Genomic DNA, 21,232 nt, shown 5'->3' with positions numbered 1-21,232 from the left:
ACATCATTCCATTTGTGTCCTGTAAAGAGATGCTTAGCGCTTGAATGAGGAGTAATGGGTTGGATCCAGAGTTTTGTTTCCACGTTCCCAGGTGCGGGATTTGGCCTGGACTCTTCACTGGATCCAACCCAGTGACTTGTATTTTCCACTAAAGAGGTATATTCCTTTCTTGTAGGTAGCTTTGGCTTCACAGTGGCTTATACGCTTTAGTCTCTCCCTTTCTCCATCAGGGTGGGATATTGATTCTTACCACTGTTTCATCTTCACAAGGATCTAATGAGAAGAAGAAGAGTTTGGATTTATATCCCCCCCTTTCTCTCCTGTAGGAGACTCAAAGGGGCTTACAATCTCCTTGCCCTTCCCCCCTCACAACAAACACCCTGTGAGGTGGGTGGGGGCTGAGAGAGCTCCGAAGAACTGTGACTCGCCCAAGGTCACCCAGCTGGCGTGTGTGGGAGTGTACAGGCTAATCTGAATTCCTCAGATAAGCCTCCACAACTCAAGTGGCAGAGCTGGGAATCAAACCTGGTTCCTCCAGATCAGAGTGCACCTGCTCTTAGCCACTGCTGTTAGCCACTACGCCACTGCTGCTCCCAGGATAGTCAGAGAGAAAGAAGAAGAAGAAAGTCCTGAGGCCATTCAGGGGGTTTCATGGCTTAGTGGAGCTTCAAACTTCCCCCACCCCACTGGCTCTTGGAGGCTTCAGTTAAAAGCAAGTCAACAAGATTGTCTGTGTGTGTGAAAGTCAACAAGATGCAACATATTTTTTTCCTTTACAGAATAATTTAGGGAGTGTTGTCGTGGTGGTGGTGTGGAGGAGATCCCAGATCCTACTAAAATTAGATTTTTTTTGGAGGGGGGCGGGGGGCATCATGCAGTTCCTTTACTGCGTTGTTGAAAAAGTACAGGATATGACGAAGCTGGAATTACCCTACCAGTTCCTAAGCATCTCCTGCCCAGTCTAGGTTAGAAATGAAAAGCGACTTGGCCAGAATAGCTGGCGTCCTTTCAGCCCGATGAATTGGTGTGTCTTGTGTGTTGTTCTGGAGGTCCAGCCTTTAGGAGAAAACTTACTGGTCATTGCGATGCCTTCCTAAGCGTACAATAGCCCCCGATGGTGCAATAGCTGGCGATTCTTTCGTGTCTCCCCCCTTTCTTCCTCAGGGGAGGGGGAGAGCTCGCTTACTTTTTTTTTCTCTTTTAAGGCTGCTTTGTCCCTTTTCTCCCTCCCCCCCCCCCCCGCCTTTCCTTTTCCAATTCATCTGTTCCTTTCCTTAGTTACCTGATACCTGTGGGAGCAGCGATGGCTTTGGGCAGACAAAGCGTTCAAAGGGGGGTGCTGAAAAGCCAGCCTCTCTGGATCTTCCGAACGCTGACGTTGCAATTCTAGCAAGCCCGCTTCGTGTGTGTGTGTGTGTGTGTGTGGGAGTCCTGAATGGGCAACGCTGATATCTTGTGCATGCCGGCCTCCTTTTCTCCCCTCACCCCCCCCCCCCTCCCCGGCCTGGCAAAATGGTCTTCCTTCTCGGAAGCATTTTCGCTCTGCTGCCGTGCTTAACTTTAAAACCCCGCTAAGTACGGCATCAACCGTCGAAGGCTGAACTTCCTAGTTAAGTATGTAAGATGCATTAGTGATGACAAAGATAAGGAGACCTTTCACCTTAAAGCGCTCGAGTCAGGCCGGATCAGGTAGCTTAAGCAGCTGCAAGGCGGATCACGTTTGTCTAGGTGGGAATCTATTGCCTGCTCAGGGCCTGCAAGTAATCTCAGGGCCTGCCAGTAACCACTTTTTAAACGGTATTGGCGCCTCTTGAGGAAGCAAGTGCCTGTCTTGGAAATACTAATGGGTATCTGTTACTGTTTTGCAGAGATCCTACACGTTGCTGGTGGAAGCCTGGGATTACAGTAACGACAGCGTTAGTAAGTATGCCTCATTTCTTGGCTTCTGTTTTTTTTCCCTGCCATTTTCCTTGAAAGCAGATAGCAAAGCAAGGGGCTGTTCCTCCATGAAGTTTCTGGATCAGCGCAGCATGTGTGTTTATGGAAGTCGTGTGGAACGGAGCTATCTTGGCTTCCCTTCACTGCAGGGGAAAGCCTCTTGTCCATTATTTCCTGAGGTTCTTCAGAAGTACCAACAAGCCTCAGTCAGGGTCTTTTTGGCCTTGGGAGTCTCCCAACTCCTTGGTGGAACCTCTCTGTCTCAGTGAGACTCCACGGCCCTGCAGGGATCTCTAAATTACACAAGGACCAGTAAGACAGAGTTGTCCCTTAACCGGGCATTATGGCTTGGATAAGCTGAGTTGTGCTAGCTCCAATTGAAGCAGCTAGCTCCAATTGGCCATGCTGGCAGGGGCTGATGGGAATTGTAGTCCATAACATCTGGAGTCCCAAAGGTTCGCCACCACGGAGCTAGAGGTTTCATTTCTTCATGGCCTTCTCATCTTCCACCTAGCATCTTCCTCCTCATCTTCCATCTAGCATGGTGCGTGGTGTAGTGGTTAAGAGCAGGCGGACTCTAATCTGGAGAACCGGGTTTGATTCCCCACTCCTCCACATGAGCAGCAGACTCTTGTCTGGTGAACTGGGTTTGTTTCCCCACTTCTGTATTCCTGCTGGGTGGCCTTCGTCTAGTCAGAGTTCTCTGAACTCTCTCAGCCCCACCTACCTCACAAAGTGTTTGTTGTGGGGAGAGGAAAAGAAGAAGTTTGTGAGCCGCCTTGAGTCTCCTTACAGGAGAGAAAGGTGGGGTATAAATCCGAACTCTTCTTATTTTTCTTCTTTATCCATCCTCTCTCCTTCAGTGGGTTCAGTAATGGGTTTCAATGGACTGCTGCCATCAATCGTTGAAAGGAATTCCTGTTGTTTTAAACTGATTTTATTGTTTTATATGAAACGTTGGGAGCCACCCTGAGCCTGTGAGCGGGAGGGCAGCATATAAAACCATTGAAATAAATAAACAACCCACATATGGCCAGATTGTCCAGCATAATAGCAGCAGTTCCACCTGCAGCATTACTGGTTGTATTCTCATGCAGGAGGGCTTTCCTTCCATGCTGGTCTTGGGCTACCAGGTGAACTATCTGGAGAGGGATTTACCTACCTAGAGAAGGTACCTCCTCACTGTATAGCACAGGGGTCTACAACCTGCGGCTCTCCAGATGTTCATGAACTACAATTCTCATCTGCCCCTGTCAGCATGGCCAATTGGGGCTGATGGGAATTGTAGTTCATGAACATCTGGAGAGCCACAGGTTGCAGACCCCTGGACTATAGCAAGACCCACTGATGGATCATGTTTTGTAGTTGGGCAATTAATCAGAAGTGAGTTAAACATGTGTTACTCTTGAGTCAGAAGCCAAAATCTGCAGCTGGGCCTCAGAGCGAGTCTAGTTCTGGTGATGGTCCATGAGGATAAGATCTGGTGGACAAAGGCTTGCTCTCCATTGGAGGATCCACTGAAGATCATCCAGGAAACAGGCAAACCATGACCTCCTTGGTCACATCTGCCTATGGGATTGTGGTCTTTACCATGAGTAACCAGAGATCCTCAAAAGTCTTTGCAGTGCCAGAAGAAAAGTTGGATTTATATCTCCCTCTTCTCTCCGATAGAAGACTCAAAGAGGTTTACAAACTCTTTTCCCTTCCCCCCTCACAACAAACACCCTGTGAGGTAGGTGGGGCTGAGAGAGCTCCAAAGAACTGATACTAGCCCAAGGTCACCCACGAGCTGGCGTGTGTTGGAGTGCACAGGCTAATCTGAATTCCCCAGATAAGCCTCCACAGCTCAGGCGGCAGAGCGGGGAATCAAACCCGGTTCCTCCAGATTAGAGTACACCTGCTCTTAACCACTGCGCCACTGCTGCTGGTAGCTGACAGGACCGATTCCTGACGGCCTGTGAAGGAACTGCATTGAGACATGCAAGCCCTTGTTGTCTTACTATAGAATCCCTTTTTTTTGTCTTGACTCGGATGGTTCATAGCTAGCGGTCTTCAAACTATGGCCCTCCAGATGTTCATGGACTACAATTCCCATCAGCCCCTGCCAGCATGGCCAAGTGGCCGGGGTGATGGGAATTGTAGTTCTTGAACATCTGGAGGGCCATAGTTTGAAGACCCCTGGTTCATAGCATTGTCTGGGGTGTCATTGTTTTCTTTCAACCCCCCCTTCATGCGAATCATCCCAGATAACATTTCCACAGAGTTGTCCGTCCTGTGAATAATGCCAGTGGGTTTGGTCTACAATCCACAGCTGCCTGCAGTCAACCGGGATGATCGTGTGGTTAGAAAACTGGCAGGGAGGCCCTGAAAAGGCTGCCTAGGCTAGTAAATCAAAGCGGCCTGTTTAAAAGGACGTCCATCACTGTCTTTCCCTGTAGAGGGGTCAGGTTGTGTCTGCGACCCGCTGTAATTCTTGGCCTTTGGAAGGCCTTCCCAGGGAGCCTGGAGTCTGGAGAACTTCAGCGTGGCTGTTTAAAACTTCACGGCACTTTGAACCTTTCCGTGACGGCTGGGACTTGGCTCCGAGTCAAAAGTAAATGGCTTTCCGCCTCCCCAGTTGCCGTGGCTGGAACATTTTTACCATAACTGTCAAGAGGGGTGTGCGTCTCGCGAGCTTTTGCACAGGGCTGAAGTTCTACTTGGAAGAACCTATTTTCAAGGGTGTCTTAAACGATCGACTTTTGTAGCCTGCTGTCCTGACCGGCCCAGTGGCTTACGATGGATGTCAGCGGTTGGATGTCAGATCATGTTGTTAGAAATACTCCGATGTGTACAGTGTTTTAGCTCTATGTGAAGTTCTCCTAGTCTTTAGAAGAAGAAGAGTTTGGATTTGTATCCCCTCTTTCTCTCCTGCAGGAGACTCAAAGGGGCTGACAATCTCCTTGCCCTTCCCCCCTCACAACAAACACCCTGTGGTGGTGTTGAGAGAGCTCCGAGAAGCTGTGACTAGCCCAAGGTCACCCAGCTGGCGTGTGTGGGAGTGTACAGGCTAATCTGAATTCCCCAGATAAGCCTCCACAGCTCAGGCGGCAGAGCAGGGAATCAAACCCGGTTCCTCCAGATTAGATACATGAGCTCTTAACCTCCTGTGCCACTGCTGCTCCTTTAAAGGGATCCCATAAGCCCATTGTTATCCTTGAGCTGCGGGGGTCAGGAAGCATTGCTGATTTGGGAGGACTGACTTCCCAAAGGCCCCCCTGATATAGTAATGATCTAGTTGAGTGAGTAGGTTGGGAAAGCTGTGCTTGCTCGTAGACTCAGTGGCAGTATTCAGTAAAAAATATCGCCAAATACTGCTGAGGATTAGGTGAACTTCAAAACGAAATAAGGCAACGTTGAACCTTTGTTGGCCGAGAGGTGGGCTGACTTATGCATTGTTAAGCTCTTCCACTTTTCATCTCTGTCTGTGGATTCGTGGTCTTCCCAAATTGTTGTGCGGTCAGCCTGTGTCTCTGTGACACCTGCCTGTCCAAATAGATCCCATCTCATCAAATGTGATTATTGCACTAGTAAAGTGGCCCCCTTCCGCTGGCCCCCTTCCGCTGGCCCCTTTCGCTGGCCCTTCCGCCGGCCTCTACATCTGGGCCTATAACATCTATCTAGACCTACCGTTCTCCCTGGGGGTGGAAGAATTTAATATTAGGCACCGGGCGCCACCTACACCTATGCCTATATTTATTTTACATTTAAATGCTAATGTTTAGCTAGTTTTCGCTGCTTTTATAAGTTTTAACCTATTTATGATGTTTTAAAATTGTATTTATTATCTGCTGTACACCGCCCAGAGCCCCTCGGGGATGGGGCGGTCTAGAAGCCCAAAGTATAAATAAATATAAAATAAAGCGCAGTCTGAAGAATTCTTTTCCCTGTAGCAACCCCCCCCCCCCCATAAAACTAGGACTGACTTCTGAGTAGACCTGCTTAGTGCTGGTCTTTGTTGCTTGCAGCATTGCTGGCTCCAGAGCTTCAACAGGCTTATTAGGGGGGGATTCCCAGTGACTAGGACATTTCTCCTTTCTAACAGTTTTTATTCTGTTAAGAAATGAGGTTCTTCAAGTCCCAACCCATTTTAAAGTCGATAGAAATTCACTACAGAAATGAGTTGCTGTTCAGCATTGCATAGTATGATTGTTAGCACCAGATGGATAGCCATAATTCGACACGTACCTTGATGTGAGCCTTTTTTACAAACAGCCGAGGAAAGAAGGCGCATGATTCTTACAGGTACGGTTGCATCGACTCGGTTGGGCAATGCCTTTGAAAGGAAGCTCTTGTTTGCGGGAGGATGCGAAGTTCTTTTCATTTGGGAGGCAGCTCTATCTCTGCTTTTGAATAGATCTCATCTTTATTTCATGAAACAGAAATTTCCAAGGCTTCACAATGAATCCTTTATTTCTCCGAACATTCTGGAGGCAAGACGGTTTCCCAACAAAAATGTCAAGATGCGTTTTGTGAACAACATGTCTGGCCATGTTTAAATGCGGATCTGCACGTGTTCGTGATTAAACTTGCAATAGATTCAGCATTTTTTGTGTTCTAATTGGGTCGCCCAAGTGACCCTGCTGTGAATGTATCGGCTTTGTTTGCCGATACGAAACTTGTACCATGTTTTGTAGAACTTAAACAGCGACTACTGTGTTTCCCAGAATATAAGACAGTGTCTTATATTAATTTTTGCTCCCAAAGATGCGCTATGTCTTATTTTCAGGGGATGTCTTATTTTTCTGTGTTCTGTTCATCGGGCATGCTTCCAAACAAAAACTTTGCTATGTCTTACTTTCGGGGGATGCCTTATATTTCGCACTTCAGCAAAACCTCTACTATGTCTTATTTTTCGGGGATGTCTTATATTCGGGGAAACAGGGTAGGACATTTCTCCTTTCTAGCGGTTGTTTATTCTGTTAAGAAACGAAGTTCCTCAAGTTCCAACCTGTTTTAAAGTCTATAGAAATTCATTATAGAAATACTTGGAGGGGTATATATTTTTCCCCTGCCCTCCTAAAAGGTGGTTCATATTTGAAAATCTTGATAGGCCGTTTGAGATTGTCGATTAAGAAGTTTAAAAACATAACGGTTGCATAACTTGCCTGAAAATTGGGGTCCTTAAGAAAAGAAGTCAGACCAGGAATACATCCAGTCTGTTTTTGTTGTGTTCTTTTACCAGCATTGGCCAGCCACTTTCTTCCGGGAAACCCCTAGTTTAAGTTTTCTTTGTATGCAAGAAACAAACTGCGCTTTTGTTCAACTATAGCCCCAATTAGCAACGAAACTGCAAATCGTGCGTGTGGGGAGGGAACGGCATGCCAACTTCCTTGCTTTATTTTTGGGCTAAGCGAGCCTCAGTTAATCCCGACGTCTGAACTGCGGTAGTTGCCCATTAACTTGGCTGAAAACAAACATGTGAGCCGATGAGAATTTGGAAGTCCACCTTGAGAAGGACGGGAGAAGGCTAAAGCTGCTCTTGCTCCTCCTGGCTGGCTCTGCTCCTCGCACCCACGTCCACCTCCAGCCAAGGACAAAATCTTAGTTAATGACGAGCTTCCTGAACCTTTCCCAAGTGGAGGAAGAGGTACCTTGAAGGCCAGGCCTTCAAAGAACCTAATTGGTGTTGAAAAGTGCCCATCAAGTTGCACTGACTTATAGCAGTCCTTCTTGGGGTTTTAAGAGGTGATCAGAGGTGGGTTGCTGTTGCCTGTCTCTGCTGAGCAATTCTGGACTTCCATGGTGGTCTCCAGGCCAGAACGGAGGTGGGGCCAGTGGGCCTGGGCCTACAATTTTGCGGGGCCTACTCCAAGAGAATTAAGGGGCATCCTTTAGTGCTAAATATTAAAATTAGAAAGAAGATTAATACAGATGAAATATGAACAAATAAATGCAGATTAACAGAAACTAACTCTCTGCTAAATTTAAGTGATAATTCATGGGAAACAAGGGGGTACGGAAAAAAATTGATGAGGTATTTGGTGTTACACTGGAAGCTAGGGACAGCATTGACTGGCCTCAGCCGCCGCCATAGTTTTACAGATAAAAGTCTTGTAGAATTGTATCTCATTGTAGAATTGTATATTTTCTATTTCTAACAGGCAGGGCGGAATAATGGGCCCCCAGGACCTAGGCCCGTCGTGGCGAACCTTTGGCACTCCAGATGTTATGGACTACAATTCCCATCAGCCCCTGCCAGCATGGCCAATTGGCTGATGGGAATTGTAGTCCATAACATCTAGAGTGCCAAAAGGTTCGCCACCATTGACCTAGGCCATTCGCTTTGTGGGGTTCCCTGCTCTGCCCTAACACCCCACCCCATTTACTGTTGTCATTCATGAATTTTGCCAGAGAAAAGCACACAAAACGTTTCCAAGTATGAAGAAGTGGTGCCCATTTCTCATCTGAAATTCCCAGTACAAAAATTCTTTGCATTTTTGACACTGTGTTCGTTTCTGGGTTTAAATTGTTTAATTGCTGGTCAGTGGTTGTGGTTTTGTGCCAACGGAGCGGCTCCTTAGCTGTTACAGTTCTGTTTCTTTTCTTCTGTTACTTGTAAGTATATCGTGCATCACGTGTCCATGTGTGTACCAGTACATAAGTCACATGCATATAGCATTGAATACAAGCACAATTTGAAACGGGGCCTGCATTTCCCAGTTCCAGGCCAGATGGGAAGTGTAGGCCCCATTTCAAACCATGCTTGTAATCAATGCTGTATAGCTCCACATGGCCCTGGTGGTCTCCCATCACCAAAATGGACCCTGTTTAGCTTCTGAGATCTGATTCGAGAGCTGTGGCCCTGCTGAACTCCATGGTTTCGCGCTGATGTGGTTGGGGGTGTGCAGCGATGGTTGGAGGGGTGTGAGGTCTGGAAGAGTGGGCATTGGGGAAGGCATGTAATTTCGTTGTGCATGCACAATGACAATAAAAGCTGCTTCTTCTTATTATTATGGTAGATTTCACAGCTGCCAGATCTTTAGCTGGTTGTTGACCTTCATTACAATTCGAGCCTCACTCAGAGGCCTAGGAAGTTGTAATGTATTGGTGTAGTATTATTATTATTATTATTATGAGGAGGAGGAGGAGGAAGAGGAGGAGATCGGGCTAGCCTGGGCCATCCAGGTCAGAGCCTAGTGTTCGATTAATGAATAGTAGACCTGACAGTTTACATTTGAAGGCAGGACTGGAGTGCGTCCAAAGGACATGATCTGATCTTTCTTTTGTATGTGTCAGTGTTGCTACTATATGAGAAGAGGGGGAGTTTGGATTTATACCTCGCTTTTCTCCACCATAAGGCGTCTCAAAGCAGCTTACAAACTGCTTCTCTTCTCTTCCCCACAAAAAACTCCTTGTGAGGTGGGTGGGGCCGAGAGAGTTCTCAGAGAACTGTAACTAGGCCAAGGTCATCCAGTAGGTCCATGTATAGGAAATAAACCTGGTTCACCAGATTAGAGTCTACCACTCATGTGGTGGAGAATGGAATCAAACCTGGTTCTCTAGATAAGAGTCTACTGCTCCTAACCTCCACACCAGGGGTCTGCAACCTGCGGCTCTCTAGATGTTTATGGACTGCAATTCCCATCAGCCCCTGCCAGCATGGCCAATAGAGCCTCCCTGCTCTACACCATGCTGGAGGACAGAAGACGATGGAGAGGGAGACCTTACATGGTTTCTTCTTGGAAGATTATATTAATGTCTCCCATAGGGGCTGTGTTTTGGGCCTAATCCTGTTTTACTGCTCATAGTATTTCTTGTGGTCTCGGTTTCTGCTCCAGCTGGAATATAATATGTGACTTTCTCCTTGGGTTCAGCTGGACACTGGTACTATCGTTTTATTCTTGCCGTGTACTTGAAGCCAGTAGAATAGCAGTTGACCCTCCAGGAATTTTTATAATGAATTTCTACGGACTTTAAAATGGGGCTCCAGGAGGGGTGTTTTCCCTTCATCCCTGGAATAAATTGGGAATTAAAAATATTTGTTGTGTTTGGAGGCAGGGGGAGAAGGAGATTTGGAACAACCAGAGATGGAACAAATTAATATCCATAATCACTTTGGACACCACTTTTCTGAGGAATAAAGAACAATCAACAATCAAGTTCAATTCATGTGCATCAGATTCTGTTTTAGGAAGTCTTCAGACACGCCCAGCTATCTTTTTTCCTTTTCATTTTTTATTGGTATATTCAGACTGGTTCCGTACATACACATACAAAAGTTTGTATTTTATCCAAACTAAACATTTCCCCCCCCCCCCCCCCCGGAATGGTTTCTTCTTCATTTCTTAAGTAAGCAGCATCAGGTTCATCCTTTCTAGCCTCTTCACCCATCTTTCTTCTGTGACTCCGACTTCTCTCATCCAGTCCGCTAAGCCAGTCCATATCTTCATCGTCTCAGTCTGTCTATCTCTTTTTTGTTTGTTTGACGAAGCATTGTTTTATGATCTGATAAGTGCAATTCCATGCGCTAAATTTAGTGTGGAGTTTAATCTGAAAGATGAGTCTTCATGTTGATTTAAGTTTCCATAAAACACTGAGTTGGGGGCTCACTGGGTCTTAGAATGGAAACCAATTTTGTTCAGCGGTGGTAGTAGACCAGGGGTCTGCAAACTGCGGCTCTCCAGATGTTCATGGACTACACATCCCATCAGCCCCAATTGGCCATGCTGGCAGGGGCTGATGGGAAGTGTAGTCCATGAACATCTGGAGAGCCGCAGGTTGCAGACCCCTGTAGTAGACAGTGCTGTTAAGTCACAACCAGCTGATAGTGGTGACCCTATAGCAGTGATGGCGAACCTTTGGCACTCCAGATGTTATGGACTACAATTCCCATAAGCCCCTGCCAGCATGGGCAATTGGCCATGATGTCGGGCAGATGGGAATTGTAGTCCATAACATCTGGAGTGCCAAAGGTTCACCACCACGGCCCTATAGCATTTCCAAGGCAAGAGGGATTCATTTGGAGAAGGTTGCCGTGGGGGTGTGACCGTGGACCTCCGCAGTGGTCTCCCATCCAAATATCAACCAGGGCTGATGCTGCTTAGCCTCCGAGATCTTATGAGACTGGACTAGTCTGGACCATTTGGGGTAGGGCCGTTAACTGAGTGCAAACGGGTCACAGCCAAGTTAGATGACCTTGTAGGCTTTTCAAGGCAAGAGGCGTTTAGAGGTGGTTTTGCCATTGCCTGCCTCTGCATTGCAACCCTGGACTTCCTTAGTGGTCTCCCACACAAGTACTAACCAGGGCCAACGCTACCTAGGTTCCAAGATCCCACCAGGTTGGGCCAGCCAGGTCCGGACTCCTCCCCACCTCTTAATGCTAAACTTCAACGCTGTTGAAGCTCAGTAGAAGGCTTGTGCTTTCATATGGTGGCTGTAACTAGGGGACTAGTCAGCACCTGGGTAATCAGTGTCATGTGGTGGTTGAGGTGCCAGACTAGGACCTGGGAAAACCAGACTTGCCCCATGGATGCTTGGTGGGTGACCTTGGACTAGTCACATACCCTCAGCTGTGACTTGACAGCAAAGAACAATGTCTTTATGGAAGGCCACCTCTGTATGCCATGTTGATCTCCACGATGGAAGAAAAGTAGCACACCCATATATATATGGCACTGTATTCATGATTATGAAAGACCCACCAACCCTGTAACTGAGGGACCACTCCAGCGTCCCACTCTATCGTATGAATGGGGAAGGGCTTCCAGGCAAACAGAGGAATCAAAATTTCTTGGGCTTCATGCGTAGAAGATTCAAGCTTCAGTCACCAGTGCCTCCAGTTAAAAACCAGGAGCCAAGTTAAGAGCAGGTGGACACCAATCTGGAGGACCTGGCTTGTTCCCCCGCTTCTACCCATGAAGCCTGCTGGGTAACCTTGGGCCAGCCACAGTTCTTTCAGAACTCTTTCAACCTCACCTGCTTCTCAAGGTGTATGTTGTGGGGAGAGGAAGGGAAGGCGTTTGTGAGCCACTTTGAGACTCCTGAAAGGTTGAGGAAAGCTGGGTATAAATCCACTCTTCTTCTTCTTCTGTGTCCCCAGAAAGCTGCTGACAAATGGAACATCCAAGCGCACGCATCAGAACCTTTTGGTGCCGATAACTGCCTCTCGTTGCTCCTTTTCCATCTGTTTGATTCCTTCACCACTGGCTCCTCTTCTCCAACACTGGAGTCTGCAGCTGGTGCTGAGTCAGGCGGTTGTGTCGTAGTGTGTCGTGCAGTCCTAAGCAGAATTACACCCTGCTGAGCCCCCTGACATCGGTGCATTTAAGAGGATATCACCCTTCTGGGGACTTCCCTGCTCGTCTCTCTGCTGCAGGAGCGCAGAGGTGACAATAACGTAATAGAATTAAACGGCACCGCGGAAGCAAAACCACACGGCGAAGTCTTGACTTCTCGAAGCAATAGGAAGGAGCTCGCCTGATGAGCTCGGGCTGAACCGTTCCCCACCGCTCCCTGTTTTCATTCAGTTTCCGTCTGCTGTAATAAATCCTTCTGTTCCTGTTTTATTTACATTCAAAGCATGTGATTCCCCCTCGAAGGACGGGAAGCCCCAAGATCACTTTTCTCTCTAGGCGGCTTGGCTGGTAGGCGTAACGTTGTCTGCCGCCACGGGATTGCGAGTTGTTGACCTTCCATCCTTGTGGCCTGCTAATGGCAGGTTTGCAGCTCCCCGAACTAATTTCCTTTGGTTGGCCTGCGCTGCCAAGAGCTGAGCGGGAGAAGGGAAAAGGAAGAATATGTGGAAAAATCAGACCAAATTGGATAAGAGAGTGTCTGGGTTTTTTTTCCTGTGTGGTAGCTAATAGGTAGCTTGTAATGCTGGAGGGGAAGAAGAAGAAGAGAAGAAGAGTTTGGATTTATATCCCCCCTTTCTCTCCTGCAGGAGACTCAAAGGGGCTTACAATCTCCTTGCCCTTCCCCCCTCACAACAAACACCCTGTGAGGTAGGTGGGGCTGAGAGAGCTCCGAGAAGCTGTGACTAGCCCAAGGTCACCCAGCTGGTGTGTGTGGGAGCGTACAGGCTAATCTGAATTCCCCAGATAAGCCTCCACAGCTCAGGCAGCAGAGCTGGGAATCAAACCCGGTTCCTCCAGATTAGATACATGAGCTCTTAACCTCCTACGCCACTGCTGCGTAGTGTCACGCTTGGAAGTCCTCGCTTTTGATTTGATTTGATTTTAATTTATATACCGCCCTCCCCCAAAGGGCTCAGGGCGGTGTACAACATAGTAAATAACAACAGTAAATACAATAGGCATATAGCAACGTCAGTTACAACAAATCCTAACTCTGGTCCAACATCTCAGGTTAACAACTAACACATTATCAGCATAACATCATCGTAACGATTTGTAACAGTATAATGGCATCTTACATTTTGCAGCATAATAATAACAACATAACATCAAATAACACAACATTCTAACTACCAAAAATATCAATCCATAGTACGTGAAAACCTAACCATTACAACTAACAAGCCTCAGAATTAATTAACCTGATAGCCAAGACGACAAAAGATGGCGACTTTCTTAGGTTCCACAACTGGGATGGCCTAGCACTACAAAACCCTATCCCAGTGGTGGCGAACCTATGGCACGGGTGCCAGAGGTGGCACTCAGAGCCCTTTCTGTGGGCACGCGTGCACAGAGTCCATCATGGGGGGGGGGCGGAAAATCACCCCCACACACACACCCCACTAGGCTGGCCTGGGCACGATCCTTTACCTGGGAGCAAGCTTGGTTGCTGGGGTCCTAGGGTCGTGATTCACCCATTCGAAGTGTTGCACGGTTGCCTCACCAAGCTTATACCCGAGTAACGCGTGCCTCTGACCCAGAGGAGGCAGAGATGCTAGAGAGGCACAGAGCGGTGCACGTGGGACTTGCTGAAGGCTAGAGCAGGCTGGCCCCTGCTCGAGCAGGTGGGGCGGAGGAAGAAGGAGCCAATCGGTTTTTTCTAAACTAAAACCTCAGTATTAAGTTTAAATTGCTGTGTCGGCACTGCGATAAATAAGTGGGTTTTGGGTTGCAATTTGGGTACTCTTGTCTCGAAAAGGTTCGCCATCGCTGCCCTATCCAAACTACCAGAAAACTATGTGCAGTCTAGTTCTTATTGCCCCTACTCAATTGCCCTTATTGCCGCTTCCATTTTTTCTTCTTGGGATTCCTTGCCAGTAAATAATGCGCAGCCATCAACGTTTCGTTTTACGGCTGTCTTTTTCTGGTTGAACAGCCCATGGACTTTTAAGATGGGATCGGGAATTTTTTTCTCCTTCCTTGACTGTGTCAAGAAACCCAAGAGCGAACAAGACTGTGCGGCCACAACGTGGAGGGATGACCGTGAACGTCAAGGCTAGAGACCAGGCTGACATTGGCAACATCTACGGACAACCCACTTTATGTTGGGTTTCCGTGACCATGAGTCTGTTCCCAGAAACATGGCGCAGAGTAGGGGAGAGGATCCAGTTGGTTGTATCTGGGAATTGGTCCTGGAAATGCCAACAGCATTAGGGAAGGAGGTGTCATCACCAAGAAAGGTATTGCATAAGACAGAGGGGTCTGCATTCCAAGGTTCTTCGGCCAACTCAATTGAGTGCGCCCTTAAGTCAGTGTGGTGCAGGGGTTAAGAGCTGTGGACTCTAATCTGGAGAACTGGGTTTGATTCCCCTTTCTGCCACACGAGAGGCAGACTCGCGTCCGGTGAACCCGTTTTGTTTCCCTGCTCCTCCACCAGAAACCTACTGGGTGACCTTGGACTAGTCACAGTTCTCTCAGAACCTTCTCAGCCCCACCTGCTTCACAAGGTGTCTGTTGTGGGGGGGAGGAAGGAAAAGGAGTTTGTAAGCTGCTTTGAGACTCCACAGGAGAAAAAAAAGCAGGGTATAAATCCAAACTCCTTCTTCTCTTCCTCTTCTGCTGCTGTTTCTCTTCCTCCTCTTCCTCCTCCTCCTCCTGAACTTGAGCTCTGCTATTGCTTGAACAGAGATATTTTTTTTGGAGGGGGTGGGATTTCCTAACATTCCTGACACTCTGATGAAGACACATTTACAGTCATCAGTGTTCCTAAATGTTTTTGTTTGTTTGCCACAGGCCATGGTTTTAGTTCTCTGTCCGTACAAACTCATTCATAACGATCAGACAGCAATCTTGCAGTGACCGGATTTTTCTTGGACTTGATTTCCTCTGTCCTTTTTGCTTTATGCGTCTTAGTTCCTCTTGGTAGAGGTCACACAGTCTTCAAACTAGAGGTCTTTGGGTCAGTCCCTGGAATCCCCAGCTACAGATTTCAGACAGCCAGACTGGTCAAGATCTTTGCCAAATGTCTCAGAGAGAAGTTTCAGTCAGGGTAAACCCATGGGGCTAGACGAACTGAAGCTCTGACTGGGTACACGAATGTTTTCAACGTATTCGTGTGGCATCTTAAACACATAGGAAAGAGCCAGAAGTCATCTGTGCACCTGAGCATCTTCTTGGTTCACGTGTTTCGCCTGGAAATGTGGTTCACGTGTTTCGCCTAGAAATGTGAGTCGTGACTGTTCTTCTTTAGGTGGTACAATTGCATGTAAACAGCCTGTCATCTGTTCACAGGTCCTTGGGGTTTATGCAGTAACCGTGCCAGGTCATGCGTGTTCTCCCCTGAGCTGGAGGACCATCTTGTGGGGGTGTTTCCCACACTCCAATCAGGGAGGCAGGAAATGACTTCGAATTTCCCCTTCCCATTGGAGTGGGAATGTCCCCTTCTTCAGTCCTTTTCCTGCCTCAAGGGGAGAAGCGTACAGCTGGGCACCTGCTACTTTTCTTATTCTGGACCCCCTTCCTTTTTCAAATGTTAACAGTTGCATGCAACAGGAGCCTGTCATCTGTTCATAGGTCCTTGGGACATATGCAGTGCCAGCTCAAGCGTGTTTGCCGTGCAAACTGACTGCATCCACTGGATTTTTCAGGGCTGACATCGACATGGCTGAGGCGATGTGCCTATTGCCTTGGTTGACACAATATACTTCTTGGACTGATTACATATAGCATCTGTGTGGTTGGTAGCTTCTTAGGATGCATGGTGATATATGTGCGAAAAGGGTGAAGAGATTTCAGAGAAGGGTTCCATAAGTCAGGGCCTTATTATCGATATCGCTGACTGGGCTGAAGTCTAGGGGCTCCGCAGGGACTACGGGGTATTTTTAGGGTTTTTTGTTTTGCTGAGGCACTGTTCCCAGCATCCTAGGGCTCCAAGGGTTAATGGCACCTTGCAGTACAGGTACAATAGAGGGTTCTCCTCCTCCTCTCTCCCCTTCCCTTGCATGCCACCCCTTCCTCTCCCCTTCCCTCCCCTCCCTCCACTAGGGTGGGTGGGCCATGTCCAGATGCCGGGCCCCCTCCCCTTCCTTGCATGCCACCCCTCACTCCCTCCCCTTCCTTGCATGCCACCCTCCCTCCCCTCCCTCCGCTAGGGTGGGTGGGCCATGTCCAGATGCCGGGCCCCCTCCCCTTCCTTGCATGCCACCCCTCACTCCCTCCCCTTCCCTTGCACTCCTTCCCCTAGGGGTAAATGTGACAGCATGCTAGCATCAGGGTTGTGATGCCATGCTGCCTCCTCCCTTATTACATCTCCATGAGCAATACAGTCTAGTCAGGACCTTGATCGCATGTGCTTGAATGTTCCCACAAGCTGTTGGGATCAGTCAAAAGTTATTTATAATTCTTTTTTTAAAAAAAAATGGCAGCCAACATGTGCAAGGTTACACTATGAGAAAAGAGGTCAGTGGACTTTGTTTCAAATGGGCATCGGTGTCCATGTGAATACTGAAATGCAATTGACGGCATAATTACCCAAAAGCCGAGGGTCAGGCCACAGGTGTATACGGCGCTTAGCAGGGTGTTTGTCAGCCTCTGGAAGTCGCTTGCCTTAATGTCTCTTCAAAGTTCCTGTTTTCTAAACTGGGGACCAATATTTTATTCATTGTTTGCGTCGCAGCGATTCTTAATTGCATTGAACACTTTGGGCAAAGGTGCTCTTGGACACTATTTCAAACTATCTCTGCACAGTTGCCGGCATAGCTTCCTCACTTCATGCCCTGTATTTCATCAGGTGCCTTTGGGTAGACTTTCACGCAGCAGCTGAGCGCTGCTAGCAGGCACCTCATAAGGCAGTGTTAAGAGTGTCGAAGCTGCGAGACCGAATGACAAAGTGAAATACCACAGATATATACCATGTTCCACACACATGCGAAATATTAGGACCGGGGAGGAAGGAGGGCTCCCTTTCAAAGCTGAGGGAGGGGGAATGCCTAAAAAGCAAACCTTCTGGAGTATGGAAATGTGTGTGTGATGCTCTGTTTGCATAGCTCTTTTAACCAACTTCCAAAGTCCTGACATAGCCTTTTTAAAAAGAGCAACACCTGTGTGCATGTTTTTGTTTTGGAAGATAACATGCAAACTAGGTGACTTCTGGGAAGCAAACACCAAATGCCTCTGCTGTGCTCCGAAGGCAGGCAGCTTCTCGCTCATACTGGCTCGTCTGGAACATTTTTTGGCACGCGCCTGGGGAGAGTAAATAGGCCGCTGCAACCCAGCTACTGTATACAGCCCGAGGGCTTTATAAATACTGTGTGAAAGGACATTGTATTAATGGGCGGCTAATCAGAACAGAGTGCAGGGAGAGCTATTGGAGAACTCCAGGTTTTTTCTGCCACTCTCCAATTGCTAGTTGTGTGTCCCGCTTTGGTTTGGAGTTTCTCTTCGCCTCCAGAGTTGAACGTGAACGTTTTTCCCCCCCTCCCACTGGGGTTCTGCGTTCTGACTGGACGCCCTTTTCCTTTCGAGCACAGGAAGTTTATAAGAACAAGAATCTTCCCGAACACTGAATTCATCTGCCGTTCCCACAGTCAAAGTCCTGTGTAAATAGCTCTCCTGATGATTTAAGCGTTAGAGAAAGTGAAGCAACGCTAAACAGTTGCCTGTCATGCGTAAGAGCTCCATCAGTGTTCATCAGCATGCATGAGGCTGGTAGCTTGCTACGTTGCGTGCATGGCATCCTTGCGAGGACAGACGTAAACACATCTGTCCACTTGGGGCATTCCCATCCGGAAGCAAATGCTGAGGTGTGGAAAACCAGTGTGCGAAGCAGTGAGTTCTGAAGAGAGTAAATCTTTTGGTGCGTCTGTCTGCTGAGCATCACTACTGTTCCCAAAGCATTCTTGCATCTTCTGTGTATGTAAGCCCATTTCTTTTTCAGACCGTTCCGATAACCTTGTTTTGGACGGAGAACTGCAAGTGGTTAACTGTTTTTTTTTCCCCTTTCCAATTCCTTCCGCCCCGAAAAGATGGAGATAACATTATCGAGAAAGCGTCTCACTCCGGCATGATCAACCCCAGCCGTCAGTGGCAGACCTTGAGGCAGAACGCGGGCGTCGCTCACTTCGAGTACCAGATCCGGGTCACTTGCGATGAGCATTATTATGGCTTTGGCTGCAACAAGTTCTGCCGACCACGAGATGACTTCTTTGGGCACTACACCTGCGACCAGAACGGCAACAAAACGTGCCTGGAAGGCTGGATGGGTCTGGAATGTAACAAAGGTTTGTGGCTTGTATTTCCACTCGGATTGACGGGCGTTTTGCTTCCTTGGCTGCTTGTCGTATGGCTTTTCGGGGCACTTGAGTTCCGGAGAACAATGTGGCGAGAGCCAGCGTGATATTGTGGTTGAGACTGGTGGATTTTAATCTGGAGAACTGGGTTTGTTTCCCTGCTCCTACACTTGAAGCCTGCTGGGTGACCTTGGGCTAGTCACAGTTCTCTCAGATCTCTCTCTGCCCCCCCCCCCCACCTCACAAGGTGCCTGTGGTAGAGAGGGGAAGGGAAGGGAAAGGAGTGTGCAGGCCACCTTGAGTCTCTTTACAGGAGAGAAGAGTGGGGTATCAAAACCAACTCTTCTTCTTTGGTTCCTCGAGATCAGATGGTGGCGTAATCCTGGTGAGACTTCCAGATGTTATGGATTACCTTCATCAGCCCCTTCCAGCATGACCAATTGGCCATACTGGAAGGGGCTGATGGGAATTGTAGTCCATAACATCTGGAGTGCCAGAGGTTCGCCACCACTGTCATAATGATACCAGCCACCTAGTAAGAGAGTGATGTTCTCACATCTCCCCAGTTCTTGCTCCTGGGATGAAGTTGGGAAGACTTTGTGTCTAGCAGTAGATCTGTGTGTATCCCATTTACTAGCTCCAATGAACTAGACTTCTGAGCCAAGAAGATTGAAATTGAACCATTCCAAGTTGCAGCCAGGCAAGTTCTAAGGCTGACGTGGGCTCAGTTCAGGGCCGGTCCCAAGTTTAGCGCTCAGCATCTCTTATTACAAGCTGCGGCAGAAAACCTCTGCGGAAGTTCTTTGGAGAAAAAACCATCTGTCCCTTAGACTTTTCTGGGCCAGATGGGCCAGTGCCCTATGGCCGCTTGGTATATTCCCAGTATAGCAAACAGGACCGAACCGACTGCAAGGTATTTTGAGGCACGAACAAGCCAGATCCCAGCTCTGTACTGGAAATCACAAACAATAAGCCTTGGAGCTGTCAAGTTGATTGGGTCTCTTTTTGTGTAAGCGCTAGAAGGGTTGTGGTTGCCGCACATGCAAGTCGGGTGCGCATTTGCACAAAACAGGAGTGCTCCTTAGAAGGGAATGCAAAAAACTTTCTCTTCCCTGGAGATGAGGGAGGCTTTCTTACTTAAAAACGGGAGTGTGCTGCAGACCCAAAATGCTTAATGCCGAAAAATTGGTTAAATGACTTCGGCCTTCGTTGATCGGAGGCCTGGCGCTGGGGTCGTGGGCTGAGCCGTTCTTGCCGGATCGGCTGTCATCGAGCATTACCTACCTCAGTTTCTTTTCCAGTAGACTTGAGACCCGAGATCTGTTTGAACCTTGGATTTAGTAGGATTATGGGGATAGCTGGAGATTAAAACCTTCCCACGAGGGTGAGGGTCTCGGGAAGGGTCTGCTTTTTTTGCTGACGGAAAAAAAAAACCCCTCTTTTAATTCCCGTCTTTCTTTTTCTTCCGCAGCCATCTGCCGCCAAGGTTGTAGCCCCAAACACGGCTCTTGCAAAGTTCCCGGAGAGTGCAGGTAAACTAAACAAGCCTTCTCTTCTGCTAAGCAAGTTTTGAACTGTTCAGTGCTAAGACAGGAGAGGAGGAGCCCATCCCTCCTTCTGCATTCTTTCTACCAGCCCTGGTGAAGCAAAGCTGAACAAAGGCATTGGTGGACGTCCTTTGGAGACCTCTCTTGCTCTTGTAAAAAAAGGGGGGGGAGAGGGTGAAGCGACCCGAAAGCAGCAAAAACGTTTAAAAAATTGTGCTGCTTGCAGCATTTTCCTCCAGTTTGTTTAATTACAGTAATGCTTCTCTCCCCCCCACACACACACTTTCTCCATTCAACGGTATTTTCATCAATAGGCGAAGAGTTGCGCATTCTTTAGCATAGGATTAATGCAGTCTTTTGGTTCCTCCTCTTGTGTTGGGAGCCAGGCCTTGGAGTGTTGAGAGCTTAATAGCCGGGGTGGAATCTTGTCTGTAGATACCGATGAAGGCTGAGTTTTGCCGTTGGTCTTTGAAGTCTTGTCTGTTCTGGCCGGTGGATGGGGCGGGGGAGGGGGGTCATGGAGCACATGCCGCCGTGCATTGGAAGGGTTTTCATCTTGGAAAGGCCCAGGGTTGTTGACTGTTCATTCTTAATGTTGGGAGTAGTCTTGTCTGGCGTGTGTTTAGGGAGAGCTGCTGGGTGTTGAAATCCAGCCTTGGATGCGAGACTATTATTTTATTGCTGGGGGTTGTCTTCGGGGTTGGTGACTCTGATGATGTGTTTTTGGGGTCTCCTCCGACGAAGAGATGCAGCCCCAGTGGGTTGAAAGGAGCCGAAGCCGAGCTGCTGATGCATAATGGATCCCAGACACGAGTGCGAGAACCTGAAGATGCTTCAGTTCCCCACTGTCCGCTGAATATCAGTTTCAGAGGCTGCCTGGCATTCCTAGCTCTGTTTCAGTCCTGGTTAATCTTGACTGCTTCAATTCTCTGCAGTAACTGTGCCGGTTGTTTTCCTGGGAGTCAGCCTGATTGGAGTGGTTAAGAGTGGCAGACTCTGCTCTGGAGAACCGGGTTTGATTCCTCACTCCTCCACTTGGAGCCTGCTGGGTGACCTTGGGCTAGGCACAGTTCTCTTTGAACTCTCTCAGCCCCACCTATCTCACAAGGTGTCTGTTGCGGGG

The 21,232-nt window shown here is 48.1% G+C and overlaps 1 protein-coding gene across 2 annotated transcripts in view; it reads left to right on the top strand.

The window, feature by feature from the left end:
• Window positions 1-21,232, top strand: part of JAG1 (jagged canonical Notch ligand 1) — a 75,612-nt gene that overhangs the window by 16,490 nt on the left and 37,890 nt on the right. For both annotated transcript variants that reach the window (XM_048501240.1, XM_048501232.1), the window contains exons 3-5: window positions 1,869-1,920; window positions 18,299-18,553; window positions 20,034-20,094. In XM_048501240.1, the coding sequence (XP_048357197.1) occupies window positions 1,869-1,920; window positions 18,299-18,553; window positions 20,034-20,094 (368 nt within the window). The remainder of the gene's footprint in view (window positions 1-1,868; window positions 1,921-18,298; window positions 18,554-20,033; window positions 20,095-21,232) is intronic.

This window comes from Sphaerodactylus townsendi, linkage group LG01 (genome assembly GCF_021028975.2).
Source record: "Sphaerodactylus townsendi isolate TG3544 linkage group LG01, MPM_Stown_v2.3, whole genome shotgun sequence".
Classification (NCBI taxonomy): Eukaryota; Metazoa; Chordata; class Lepidosauria; order Squamata; family Sphaerodactylidae; genus Sphaerodactylus; species Sphaerodactylus townsendi.
The sequence above is the reverse complement of the archived record's forward strand: the minus strand, read 5'-3'. Positions and strand labels throughout refer to the sequence as shown.